Source organism: Lepus europaeus, chromosome 20, assembly GCF_033115175.1.
Source record: "Lepus europaeus isolate LE1 chromosome 20, mLepTim1.pri, whole genome shotgun sequence".
Taxonomy (NCBI): domain Eukaryota; kingdom Metazoa; phylum Chordata; class Mammalia; order Lagomorpha; family Leporidae; genus Lepus; species Lepus europaeus.
Genome location: NC_084846.1, coordinates 9,881,409 through 9,894,161, shown reverse-complemented (window position 1 = coordinate 9,894,161; position 12,753 = coordinate 9,881,409). Strand labels below are relative to the sequence as shown.

At 58.7% G+C, this 12,753-nt stretch overlaps 1 protein-coding gene across 4 annotated transcripts in view; it reads right to left on the bottom strand.

Moving 5' to 3' along the window:
- Nucleotides 1-12,753, bottom strand: part of ZNF333 (zinc finger protein 333) — an 18,743-nt gene extending 5,990 nt beyond the window's left edge. Inside the window, exons 1-7 of one of the 4 annotated variants that reach the window (XM_062178699.1) lie at nucleotides 12,672-12,719; nucleotides 11,949-12,157; nucleotides 10,350-10,482; nucleotides 7,150-7,233; nucleotides 6,605-6,692; nucleotides 1,331-1,419; nucleotides 617-743 (exon numbers count right to left, since the gene is read on the bottom strand). In XM_062178699.1, coding sequence (XP_062034683.1) covers nucleotides 617-743; nucleotides 1,331-1,419; nucleotides 6,605-6,692; nucleotides 7,150-7,152 — 307 coding nt within the window. In that variant the 5' untranslated portion in view covers nucleotides 7,153-7,233; nucleotides 10,350-10,482; nucleotides 11,949-12,157; nucleotides 12,672-12,719. Of the gene's footprint in view, nucleotides 1-616; nucleotides 744-1,330; nucleotides 1,420-6,604; nucleotides 6,693-7,149; nucleotides 7,234-10,349; nucleotides 10,483-11,948; nucleotides 12,158-12,520; nucleotides 12,574-12,671 lie in introns of those variants that run through there. The other 3 variants (XM_062178696.1, XM_062178697.1, XM_062178698.1) reach the window with 3 other exon arrangements.

Sequence of the window (12,753 nt, the reverse complement as noted above, 5' to 3'; positions counted from 1 at the left end):
CGCTGACCTGCCTGAGCCCACCTGCAGAGGCTCCTGGGCAGACGGTTAGGGTGGTCCACAGGCCCTCCTGCCCCAAGTGGGACACTGCCCTGGGTTTGCAAAACTGCTCTCCTGCTCGTGGGAAAAGATGCCTGGTGTGGGAAGACGGGGCCCTCCCGTGGGACCCTGCTATTCTGAACCCCCCTTCCCGGGGGCTCGGGCAGGGGGCATGGCAAATACACATGGCTGAATTCCAACGCACAGCAAGGCTCTCACTAAGGCACTGAACACAGGCGCCGTGGAAGAGGCTCCGGGAAACACGGAGTTGAGAGAGAAGTCTTAATTTGGTGTTTAAAAAAAAAAAAAAAGCTGCAAAATCCATGCACGGCTTTTCAGAATACGCATTCTCTGGGAGCCCGCTGAGGAACCCCCACGCGATCTCATCCTGTCCCACCGGAGGCGGGGCTCTCCACTCCCCAGGATCCACGGCCTGCGTCCGAGCAGCCCCGAGTCGTCTGCGAGTCGGGGAGCAGGGCGCGGGTCTTCACGTCTGCAAGGGGACCAGCAGGCGTAAGCGCCGTGCAGGCTGGGCCTGCCTGTCTGCTCCCAGAGCGCCAGCCGCAGCTCCTGGCCTTACCCACGGCGGACAGGTTCCTATAGTTCTCCAGCATCACGTCCCGGTACAGGCGCCTCTGAGCAGAGTCCAGGAACAGCCACTCCTCGGCGGTGAACACCACGGCCACATCCGCAAAGGTGACTGCGTCCTAAAACACACAGCGCCCCGGGCTGCGTCCCAGCTGGGCCACGACCACCCTGCTTCCGCCAGGGCCGCCCCGCTGCTGGGGCCCAGCAGCTGTGGGGAAGCGAGACCCACACAAGCATTTTCAGACAGGGTTCTGAGGGCTCCCCGAGCCTCCTCTCCACTCTCGGCAGCCAGAAGTGTGCCATCAGAAGACCTCCACATCATGGAAGGCTTCCACCTGTGGACAGCAAACCACCAGACCCATACGGATTTGCACCCCCTCCTGCCCCAGGGCAAAGCAGACCTGAGCGCACTGTGGCCAAGAGAGAACATTCCAGTAAACGTCTGCTCTCTCTGCTCAGCAGACCACGACGACCACGGGACAAGACAGCTCACACTCTTGCTCTGTGCCCAGCAGCCTTGGGAGGGTCTAAATGATGGGGTGGGACCACTGGGCTGTGCCTCCCCCGCCACTCTACTGCGAGAGGCCCAGCTCCGAAGCCTGGAGACCAGCTCTGTGGGGTCCCGATGCTCCAGGAAGCTCAGAGTAAGGGGGCCAGTGTGGGGCACATCCGGGGCACAGCCAGGCTCTCAGAGCGTTTTACTTACCTGGGAACAGGTAGACGGCCACCCTGGGGCCAGGGCTTCCTCCTCTCTGCTGCCCTCCTGCACCCAGGGTGGGTCCTGAGCAGGCAGAGCTGGGGAGAAGAGAGCAGGCGTAAGGGGCACAGCCTGGCCCAGCAGGCACACTCGCTGGCCCTGGGCCACCGCCCTAACCACGATGGCACATGTATGTGCATACACACACACAGGCACAGCCCCACAGGAACATACATGCAAAGGCTCCTCGAAACACACACTCAAAACATACACCCATATGCACACCTGGACAGAGACACACAACACACATGTACCCACTCACAGGAATGCACACATGTATACACAGACAGGTGCACCCACACACATGTGCACGTGGGGACAATCATGCACAGGTACACATGTGCCACACACAAACACACCACACATGCACATGTGCACATGGGACCAACATACACACATGCACATAAACATGCGCCCACGTACATATGGGGGGACAGACACACACCCCCCTCCACTCCAAAGCCGGGGAGCCATGATGTTAATCAACGTCCCAGCAGGCTCTGAAGCTCCCACGGTGCCCACCTGCTCTGGCCAGCTGGCCCTGGGGCTGTCGTCCCTCCCCGGCTGCCCCGCCCCCACTCTGCACTGGACACAAGCAGGAGTCAGCTGTCAGCCCCGCCAGTGTGCCGGGGCAGGGCACCTGCTGCCCTCCACCTGCACATCCACACCGCCCCTCCCTCCCGTGGGCAGCTCCCCCACGCCACCCTTCACCTCGCTGCACGCCCCTCGACTCTGAGCCACACCCCAGCCCTACCCCCACGTGCTGAGACCCCCAGAGCTGCGGTGACACCAACAACACACCCAACTGGGTGCATTCAACCCACAGAAATTCCGTCTGTTCTCGAGGCCAGAAGCCCCGAGTGGAGGAGGCAGCAGGGACACGCGGTGTGATCCCTCCCTGTCTCCCCCGCCCCTCCCCCTCCTTCCCCAGCCCCTGCAGCAGCTGTGCCCTTGGCATCACTCCGCCCTGACCTCCCAGCGTGGCCTGTCCTCGCGCGCGCACTGTCCCGTCCTCAGAGAGACCCTAGGTGTTCTCACGACCTCATCTGGACTGCTTCTGCAGAGACCCTGTTTCCAAACAAGGTCGCGTGGGCAGGTCCCAGGAGGCAGGGTTTCGGCGCATCTTTGGGGGGACGCAGTTCGAGCCCTAGCACCCCACTCTTCCTTCTCTCTGATGTCTCTTCTCTTTGTTCCCCACTGTCCCCACTGTGGGCCACTCAATCCCACCTGCCTCCACCGCCCCGAGAGCCAATCAATGACTTCCATCCACGGTGCGGAAGCTGACTGACGTGCCCAGTTGACCAATCCCTTCCTCTTGAAGCCCAGGAACCGCCCCCCCCCCCAGCCTCCTTGTCAGTCCCCTGCAGGTTTCTCCTCCCTCTCACTGTTGGAGCCCCCTCCTCAGATTTTCCCTTTCTCATGCCTTCAGTAGTCCCTGTCTCAGTGGCCCAAGCCCACCCCCAGGCATCAATTCCAGAATCTTCTTCCACCTTCGCACCCTAGACCCATGAACACAACCGTGGGCTCCAATCTCACCACCCGTCTCAGGGAACCTGAATGAAACTTGCCCCAAAATGAGGCCTAGAGGAAGCGGCCTCAAGGCACAGGAGGATGGTCTAATGGCTCAGAGCTCCGGGATGTCAGGAGCGCATGGGGAGGATGTGAAGTTTGGGGAGCCAGAGAGCAGATAACCCCCCGAAACACATCAAGTCCTAAGCCCCGAACACCGGCAGGGGACCTCATTTGGAAAAGGGGTCCTTGCAGATGTCATTAGTTAGGACGAGGTGGCGCTGCAGCCGGTGTCCTTAACCCAACGCGACTGCTTCCTTCCGAGGAGAGATGCCGTGTGACCACACCGGCAGAGACCAGAGCGATGCCGCCACAGGCCCAGGCCGCCGCCCGAAGCCAGGAAGGGGCAAGGAGCGAGTCTCCCCAGAGCCTCCAGGGAGAGCACGGCGCCAGCCCCGCCTTGACTTCAGACTCCCGGCCTCCGGAATTTGCAGACACCAAGTTCTGTTGTTTTCAGTGGAAAACAGAAGGAACACTCCTCGCTTCCTTCCCCCACAGCCCTGTCTCGCTTCTCATCAGAAATCTCCCCGCCCCCCAGCCAGCACCGCCACCTCCAACGGTCACTCAGCGTCCACCGGTGAAGACGGCGCGGGGTGGCCCCAGTCCCCTTCTTCCCGTGCCTGTCCCTTCCCCGGCACCTACAGCACAGAAATGTCCCTTCCTGAGGTCCCTCCTCAACACACAGAGCCCGGGGGCCTTCCCCATGACCCCCATCTCCCGTGTCACCTGGTAAATAAACAAACACACGAACCACCAGACCCTCTCAACTCAGCCTCCCGGGCCCATCTGAAGTCACCCCACGCTTCCCTGCTGTGAGGGGGAGCCAACACACAAGCCTGGCCACTGCCCCCCGCAGGGCCTGCTCAGCACGCTGGCCACTGGCTGGCGTCTGCGGACCTGGGTCGCAGGGGTGCCCACGGCCCTTACGGACAAGAGGGCTCTGCTTACACTGCATGTCCCGACCATGTGGGTGACGCTGAACTCCTGCACTCCAGGGCCCTGGAACTGCCCACGTGGCCAGCTCCCGGGGACAACTGTGGGTGCCAAGAGTCCATGGAGCTCGCCCACGCACTCTCACAGCTTGGTGTGGCTGCCCTGGGAGAGGATGCTGGGAGCTTGAGTCTGGCTTCCTCAGCTTCCCCACGAGCCTTTTCAAAGCCGCGCTGAGTCTGCTCCCTCCGCTGCGGTGCACCAGAACCACGAGGGCAGCCAAGAACTGCGATGTTCGGTCCTGCCAGCAAACCACCGGCCCGAGAGGAACGCAATGCACCTGCCCCCCACGCCTCTGCCTCCAGACTCTGCCTGGCCTGAGGATGGCCACCTTCTCTCCGCGTCTTCACGCGGGGGAGAGCTCTGGAGCCTCGTACACGGCACCAGGCCCATGGGCTCGGGAGCCCACCCTGAGGACCACACCGAGCCTGTGTCAGCTGCCCAAAGGCCCCATCTCCAACATGGGGAGCTGGGGCTCCGGCATGGGAATCTGGGGGGCCAGAATTCAGAACAGCGCACCCCGAGCTCAGCAGCGAGGGCCCGGACCCGGCATGACTGCTGTCCTTCTAGGAGGACGAGGTGGAGAAGGAGCGAGCAGACAGACATCCCCAGGCCCCAGAGGAGCCCCGGGATGAACCAGCCTTGCACACACCCTGGGCTCGGGCTCCAGGCTCCAGATCAGTGGGCCGGCGCGTCTCTGTTGTTCACGCTGACAGCCTGTGGTAATGGCTGCGGCAGGCCTAGCAAACCTACCCAGGGAAGACGCCCCGGTGCCTGCAGAGCTGAGCGCACGGCACAGCCCCACCTTGGCAGTGCTTAGCTCTACTGGTGCTGCTGCTGCGAGAAGCCCCCTTTCCTAAGACCCTTCCCCAGCCGCCCCCCAGCACCCCGTCCCACTGCATTCTAGACTTCACGGAAAACTCTGACCCCAGCCACACTGGGAGCTCCGGGAGAGAGGGGGTCGGCATTTTCCAGGCAGCTGTTTAACAGCCCCGTCCTCACCGCAGGCCGGCACGCATCCCCGCCTGAAGAGCAGGGATGGGCATCCCGCACAGCAGTCACGACTCCACTTCAGGTGCCCACAGCCCATATCCGAGGGCCTGGGTTCAAGTCCCGGCTGCGCCTCCAACTCCAGCTCCCTGCTCATACACACCCTGGGAAGACAGCAGGCGATGGCCCAAGTCCTTGGGCCCCTGCCACCCACGTGGGAGACCCGGATGGAACTCCTGGCTCCTGGTCCTGGCCTGGCCCAGCCCCTCATGTTGCAGGCATGCAGGGAGTGAGCCAGCAGACGGAAGATCTCTATCTATCTGTATCTACCTGTCTCTCTGCCTTTCAAATAAGTAAATAAACTTTGTAAAAGCCAAACAAGGCACAGCCTGGCCCAGGAGGCTGACCAGAAATGCACTAAAGAGCAACCATAACCTCAACCTAAGAGTAAGCCCCTGCCAGTAATACAACACAAACTCCAAGTTCAAGAGCGGACGGTAAGTTTAGGAAACAAGTTTTTCTTACTGGAAGGCAAAATGAAAGGAAACAGAAACCTTGCCATTAGAGCAAAAATGCTATGTGTCCTCCAGAATTAATTTTTTCCTCACTTCTCAGGAGACTTTTAACTCGTTTAAAAAAGAAAAACTACTCAGTTAAAACACATGCCATGTATAGTCAATTCTAACAGTCAAGACAGACATCACTGTGGACTCAGAGTGAGACACTGGGCAGACGCTGGGCCAGGCAGTGAAGATGCTGGCTGGGCTGCCCACATCCCCACCACAGGCACTCGGTGTGAGTCCTGGCTCCGGCACCCTGCCAATCCCCACCTTGAGACACAGAACTCACGGGTCAGCAGTTGGACCTGTGTCACCCACGCTGGAGACCCGGACTGAGTTTAGGATTCCCAGGCATTTGGGGAGAAAACCAACTGGAGGGGAGCTGTCTCTCTCCTTCTCATTCTCTCTCTCTCTCTCTCTCTGCCTCAAATAAAATTAAATCAATAAAAGAACGCGACATTGCCCAGAGAGAGCTAGCCTTTGCTGCCACTGAGTGGACATGTCTCGGCTGCAGGTGCATACGCTGGTGACACAGTGACGCTTACGCACAGGGTAGGAGAGACAATCGCACAGGCCTGGCCTCACCCCCTTGTGTTCTTTTTTTTTTTTTTTTTTTTTTTGACAGGCAGAGTGGACAGTGAGAGAGAGACAGAGAGAAAGGTCTTCCTTTTGCCGTTGGTTCACCCTCCAATGGCCGCCGCGGTAGCGCGCTGCGGCCGGCGCACCGCACTGATCCGATGGCAGGAGCCAAGTGCTTCTCCTGGTCTCCCATGGGGTGCAGGGCCCAAGGACTTGGGCCATCCTCCACTGCACTCCCTTGCCACAGCAGAGAGCTGGCCTGGAAGAGGGGCAACCGGGACAGGATCGGTGCCCCGACCGGGACTAGAACCCGGTGTGCCGGCGCCGCAAGGCGGAGGATTAGCCTAGTGAGCCGCGGCGCCGGCCCCCCCTTGTGTTCTTAACAGCAAGGCCAGCACCCAGGACCGCAGCTCCGTGTGCTCGGGGGAGCCGTGGCAGTCAGAGGGAAGGAAGGCGGGATGGGATGGGATGGGATGGGCGCTCGGGGGCAAGATGCAGGGCGCGCTGGCCATGCGGCTCGCGGGACCACACTCACCACAAGCCCCGGCCACCTGCGGGTCAGGGAGGTCCAGCGTGGGCACCGACGTCACTGCCCTCTCAGGCTGCATGGTCATCTTCAGTCCCTGGACAGTGACAGGGTCACAGGTTAGAGCGCACGGCCCCAGGACCCACTCACAACACCCACTCGGTCTAACTGAACGCGCGAGACTGGCCCTGCTCCAGGCAGTGTACAGAGCAGCACCCCTCCCCCCCCCGGGTGACAGGGACCCAAGAGCGAGCCCATGTGACGGCACCGACACTGGCATCCCACACTGCGGTGTCCGGATCTGACTGCCAGCTCCGCTTCCAACCCAGCTCCCTGCCAATGCACACCCTGGGAGGAGGTAGATCCCCGCTACCCCCAGGAGACACTCAGACTGAGACCCCAGGCCCAGGCATTTGGGGAATAAACCAGTGGGTGGGAGGTCTCTCTGTCCCTCCCCCCCCCTCTCTCTCTCTCTCCCTCTGTCTCTCTCTCTCTCTTGACTAAAAATAATCATTTAGAATTTTTTAAAACGTCTACAACGAAAGCAGTCTTACCATTTGCTTGCCACTGGATTGCTGTGTCTTCCAAAATATCCCGCACACACATCAGGCCTGCGGGGTCCAGTCTCGATTCCCAGGCTAAAATGAATTGAAAGAAGAGTCACCTCCTGTCAGAAAGGGACAGTGGGATTTAACTGAAATACAAATATTCATACACTCGTGGAGGGGAGGGGGCCTTCGTGACATCGACTTTAAACTTGGGAACACGCCGGCAGCAAAGCCGGCGTCCCCGTGACAGCAGTCGCAGGGCAGAGGCGAGATGAGAGGTGAATTCCTAGCAGAGGATCCTGCGAGGCCGGCGACGGGTACGTGCAGAGAGTGCAGAGCAAGCAGGAGGTGGGCCAAGAACACACGGAGAAACGTAGCCAGCAGAGCACCCAGAGGGTGAGCTATAGACGTGGAACTGACACTTGAGAAGTGGCGACTTTGAAAAGTCCTTGACTACTGAGGAACAGCTGGGTTTTGTTTTTTCCATACTATCTGTTCAACTCTACTCAGTGTAAGGTAAATCATATGTGTATGAAGTTCACTGAAAATAGATCTTAGTGAAAATTTAGTAGGGGAATAGGAGAGTGAAGCGGAAGAAGGGTGGGAGTGTGGGTGGGAGAGAGGGTAAGGTGGCAAGAATCATTGTGTTCCTAACGTTGTATTTACGAAATGCATGAAGTTTGTATACCTTAAATAAAGGTTTCTGGGTTAAAGAAAACTAAATAAAAATAAAAATTGTTAAAAGCCAGAAAAAAAAAAGGCAGAACTGGACCAAAAGGTTGTGGCGCGATAGGAACCATCGCCCCCTGCTGGAGGGAATGTCAAACAGGGCCCCTGTTTTGTCCAACAGTCTGACGGTGCCCCAGAGTTACCACACACCAGAGTTACACACACCCACGACAATCGAAAAAAAAAAATGGTGTGCACGGGAAATCTCACACACCGGTGCTCACAGCAGCGTGACAACATCCACGAGGGAAAACAAGCCGAATGCCCGTCGGCTGATGAACGGGTGAGCTGAAGCTGCACAGCCGCACAGGAAAGGTGACTTGGCTTCCCCTGGGCCCGGACTGTGGGCGGAGCCACACAGTGGGTGGCAGAGTCGCGGCGCCCACTGCTCACGCACCCAGAGGGGCCCTTCCAGAAGACCCTGCTAGGCTTGGACACTCTGCGCTGTGGCCCCCAAAACTCCACGTGCTGGAGGCCTGGTGTTGCGAGGTGGGGCGACCTTAAGAGGTGCGGCCTGATGGAAGGCATTTAGCGCACCAGGGCCCTGCCCACAGATAGTTCTTAAGGGACCTCTGCAACGCTGGCATCCCATGGGGGCACTGGTTCGAGTCCCGGTTGCTTCATTTCCAATCCAGCTCCCAGCTAAAGCGCCTGAGGAAGCAGCCAAAGATGGGCCCAATTCCATGGGCTCCTGCCACCCACGTGGGAGACCTGGAAGAAGCTCCTGGCTCCCGGCTTTGCCATGTGCAGAACAATCCAAAGGATGGACGCAGTCTCCATCTTTCCTTCTCTCTCCCTCTCTCTCCCTAACGCTGCCTTTCAAATAGATAAGTAAATCTTTACCAAAAATGAAGAGGACAGGTGAGGCCCCAGAACCTCTCTGCGTCCTGTCTGGTCACGTGATCTCTCCCTCCACCACAAGGCCCACCCCAGAAAGCCACATGGCCTTGAAGTTTCAGCCTCCAGATCAACCCTGAGCTACACACACCTGTCTGGTTCACGACCAACAGAAACTGGGCTCCCATCAACCCACAGCACGAACGCTCTGGGAGGAGGCTCCAGGAGACCCACTCATGCCGTCACAGGGGAGACGACAGACCCAATCACGGGATGGACAGGAGTAACGTGGTGGAGGCCGGCAGGTGCCCAGGCAGGCCGCGATGACGCCCACCTTACCCCTGGAGGCCGGGGTCCTGCGCTTGTCCAGGATCGCGCATCTGCGCCCGCCACGCCGACACGGCGACTCCCTCCAGATGTTTGCCTTCCGGCTCTCTGGCTGACTCTGCTGACCCCTGACTGCACAGCCCAGCAGCTCAGAGCCGCTCCTACACCCTTACCGCCAGCCCCACGCATCCGGCTCGGGCCCTGGGATTTCTGTGAAGTCCCTAGGGTCCCTCCGAGTCTTAGAGGCAGGAGTCACCCCGATCCACAGGGAGTAAGTTCCCAGGTTGGGCTGGGGTTGCGGCGTGATTTAAGCCGTGGCCTATGCCGCCGGCATCCTGCAGGAGAGCTCCAGTTTGAGTCCCGGCTGCCCTGCTTCCAGTCCAGCTCCCTGCTCATGCACCTGGGAAAGCGGCAGAAGGTGGCCCAAGTGCTTGGGCCCCTGCCACCCGCGTGGGAGACCTGGAGGAAGCTCCTGATGCCTGGCTTTGGCCTGGCCCAGCCCCAGCCGTTTGTGGAGTGAACCAATCAATGGAAGACCCCTTTCTCTCTCTCTCTGTAACTCCATCTGTGTTTCAAATAAATCAATAAATCTTAAATAGAAAAAAAAAAAAAAAAGATTTCCATCCACCTAAGAAGAAACTCGATGGCCTTCTAGTTTCCGAATTCCGGCCCCAGCAGTGCAGTCCATCAGAGCCCTCTGAGGATGCAACAGCCCGCACCTGCGCGGCCACCCAGCCCGGGAGAAAGGCGGCGAGGGTGGCTTCTATGTGAGTGGACCCAGCCAGTATGTGTTTCCAGGAGGTCTCGTGGGGAAGGGACGCAGGGGTGGCGCTGGGGGAAGCCCCACTCTGCAGGAGACTCAGGACTTGAACACAGAGACCTTGTAGTGTCTCGGGGGCAGGAAGAATGCTCCCCATCCCTGCGCCCCACCCCACCCCACCCACCAACTGCTTCCTCAGCTAAGGCGGGAGAGGGAGAAAGGACAGGGCCCAGGGCACGTCCTTATCCGCCCCCAGCTATCCACGTCCCCCCAGGCTCCTCGCCACGATGCCAGCGCCAGGGCTCCAGGCCTCAGCCACTGTCTTCCTGTGATGAAAGGGAGACGCAGGTAAGAGCCAGCAGGAGGCTGGAGGGCAGAGGACCAAAACAGGTTCTGGCCCAGTAGCTCCAACGTCTCGCAGGGGCTTAGGCAGAATGGCCAAGGTTGAAACCCTTATGGGGAATTTGTCTCGGGAAGCGAGGCGCCTGTGGACAACACAGCAGCGACTCCTCCTACCCCGGGACTTCTCTCTGGTGTCTCTCACGCCTCCTACCTGCCCTTGGCCGGCTGTGAAGTTCATGTCTGTGCGCGTGATTCCGTCTCTCTCCAACTACCAAGGAAACGCGACGAGGATCGGCCCCGCCAGCCGCACACAGCTTCACGTCTCTCGGACCAGCAAGCTCCTTCTGCAGGGAACCAAACGGTAAACGACTTAGGATTCGCGGGCCACCAGGGCTCTGTCACAACCACTGCATAACAAGGTGGCAGCACGCACACACACACACACACACTGCCACGGACAGCACACAAATGTGTTCCAATAAAGCTTTATTTGTCCAAGCCAGCAGGGGGCAGACCTAGGCCACATCAGTCATCAGAATTCTCTCAGTTCTACCTCTACCCAACCCTTGGGGCGGGCGCTGTGGTGCGGTGTGTGAAGTCACCATCCGGGACACCTGTGTCCCACACGGGAGTGCTGCTTTGAGTCCTAACTACTCTGCTCCAGTCAAGCTACCTGTCAATGCCCCCTGGGAAGCAGCAGGTGCTGGCTCAAGGCCACCGGTGCGGGAGACTCGGCTGCAGCTCGGGGTTCCTGGCCTCCAACTGGCCCAGCCCTGAGTGGTGCAGACATCTGCGAAGTGAACCAGCAGATGGAAGACATCTCACTCCCTCCCTCTCTCTCTAACAAATACATCTTTTTTAAAAAAAATCCAATTTTTCTGATCCCAAGCCTCAACTACCATCACCCAAGCCCTAAACTTATCTGAGCTCCCACACGAACTCTGAATTCCTTCTTGCCCTGCTGACTCCACGCTCAACCCGGGCGCTAGAGTTTTGTTCAAATCACGGTCACAGGCCTGCTACCCCCTGCTCAACACTCTGACCCAGTGGCTTCCCAGTGGCCTCGGAACACCGCCCAAGTTTCCCCACAGCTTTCAGAAGCCTGCCTTCCACGCCACCCTGGCAAATCCACTCCGTATCTCGCTGACTTTTCTTGGCTCCGGGAACACACCAGGCTTTTGCACTGCCTGAGGGAATGTGCATCTGGACTGTACTCTGAGGTCTCCTCCCCCAAACTTCCTCCACAGCCAGACTTCTTGTTCATCCCCATCCGACTCATCTGGTGGGTTCCAGCACTGGTCGTTTGTGAGATGTTCCGCCCCACCTCCTCCCTAAGTTAGTCTGCTCTTTAGGCCCGTGTCACCCTGGTCACTATTATTCTTTTTTTTTTTTTTTTAAGATTTATTTACTTATTTGAAAGTCAGAGTTACGGGAGCGGGGGGTCTTCCATCTGCTGGTTCACTGCTCAGATGGGAATGAACCAGCAGATGGAAGATCTATTTCCCTATGTCCCTTTCTCCCTCTCTGTGTCACTATGCCTTTCAAATAAATAATTTGTTTTAATTCTTTAAATAAATTTTTAAAAGAATGACATCAAAGCAGCCCAAGAAGCCACCTGCACACATGAACTCGCACACAAACAAGACACCACAAAAATCAAACACAGTAATGACGTAAATTGTCTTTTCATCAGTCAACACCAGATTCCAGGTGTCTTTGTAAAAACAATGCTAATTTATTCTAAAAAAAAAAAAAAAAAAAAAAAGAAAAAGAAAAAAAAAGCAAGGTGGTGGCCAGCACCGTGGCATACCAGGTTAAGCCACTGCCTGGGACGCTGGTTTGCCATATAAGCGCTGGTTCGAGTCCGGCTGCACTACTTCTGTTCCAGCTCTCTGCTGTGGCCTGAGAAAGCAGTGGAAGATGGCCCAAGTCCTTGGGCCCCTGCACCTGCGCGGGAGACCCGGATGGAGCTCCTGGCTCCTGGCTTCAGCCTGGCCCAGTCCTAACCGTTGCAGCCATCTGGGAAGTGAATGCAAGATAGATAGATCTCTCTCTCTCTCTCTCTCTCTCTCCCCCACACACCCCTCTTGTCACCTAATTCTTTTCTCGATTTTTCAAATACACTCAACAGATCGTCAAGCCGATCTGCGCACGGGCACCCAACCCTAACTCTCCGGTTGCAAAGCTAAAAAGCATCACGGTGTTGGGCCTCCACTATGAACCGGGGAGAACCGGGCAGGGCATCCCCGAACCGCGAGACCCGGATTTACAACGTGCTCTCCCTGTCGCCACAATGACAGTCCTGAGGCCTGGCCCCGGCCCGGAGCGGGGGTCCCTGAAGACCCCGGCGGGGACTTCCCCCCCGAGCGCGAAGACGCGAACCTGCGGCTCCCAGACACAACGCCACCGGCAAGCGGGCCTCACCAGGGCCGGGCCACAGCTCCGCCCCGGCCGCCGACCCCGGCCCCCGGCCCCTCCCCGGCCAGCCAAGCCCTGCCCGCCCTCCCCGCCCCACCGAGGGGCCGGGCGGCACCTGCAGATCCGCGGGAGACACTCCCACCTCGGCGCGCCTTGCGCGGCCGCACGGCCGCCAACCGCGCCTGCGCGGACTTCCG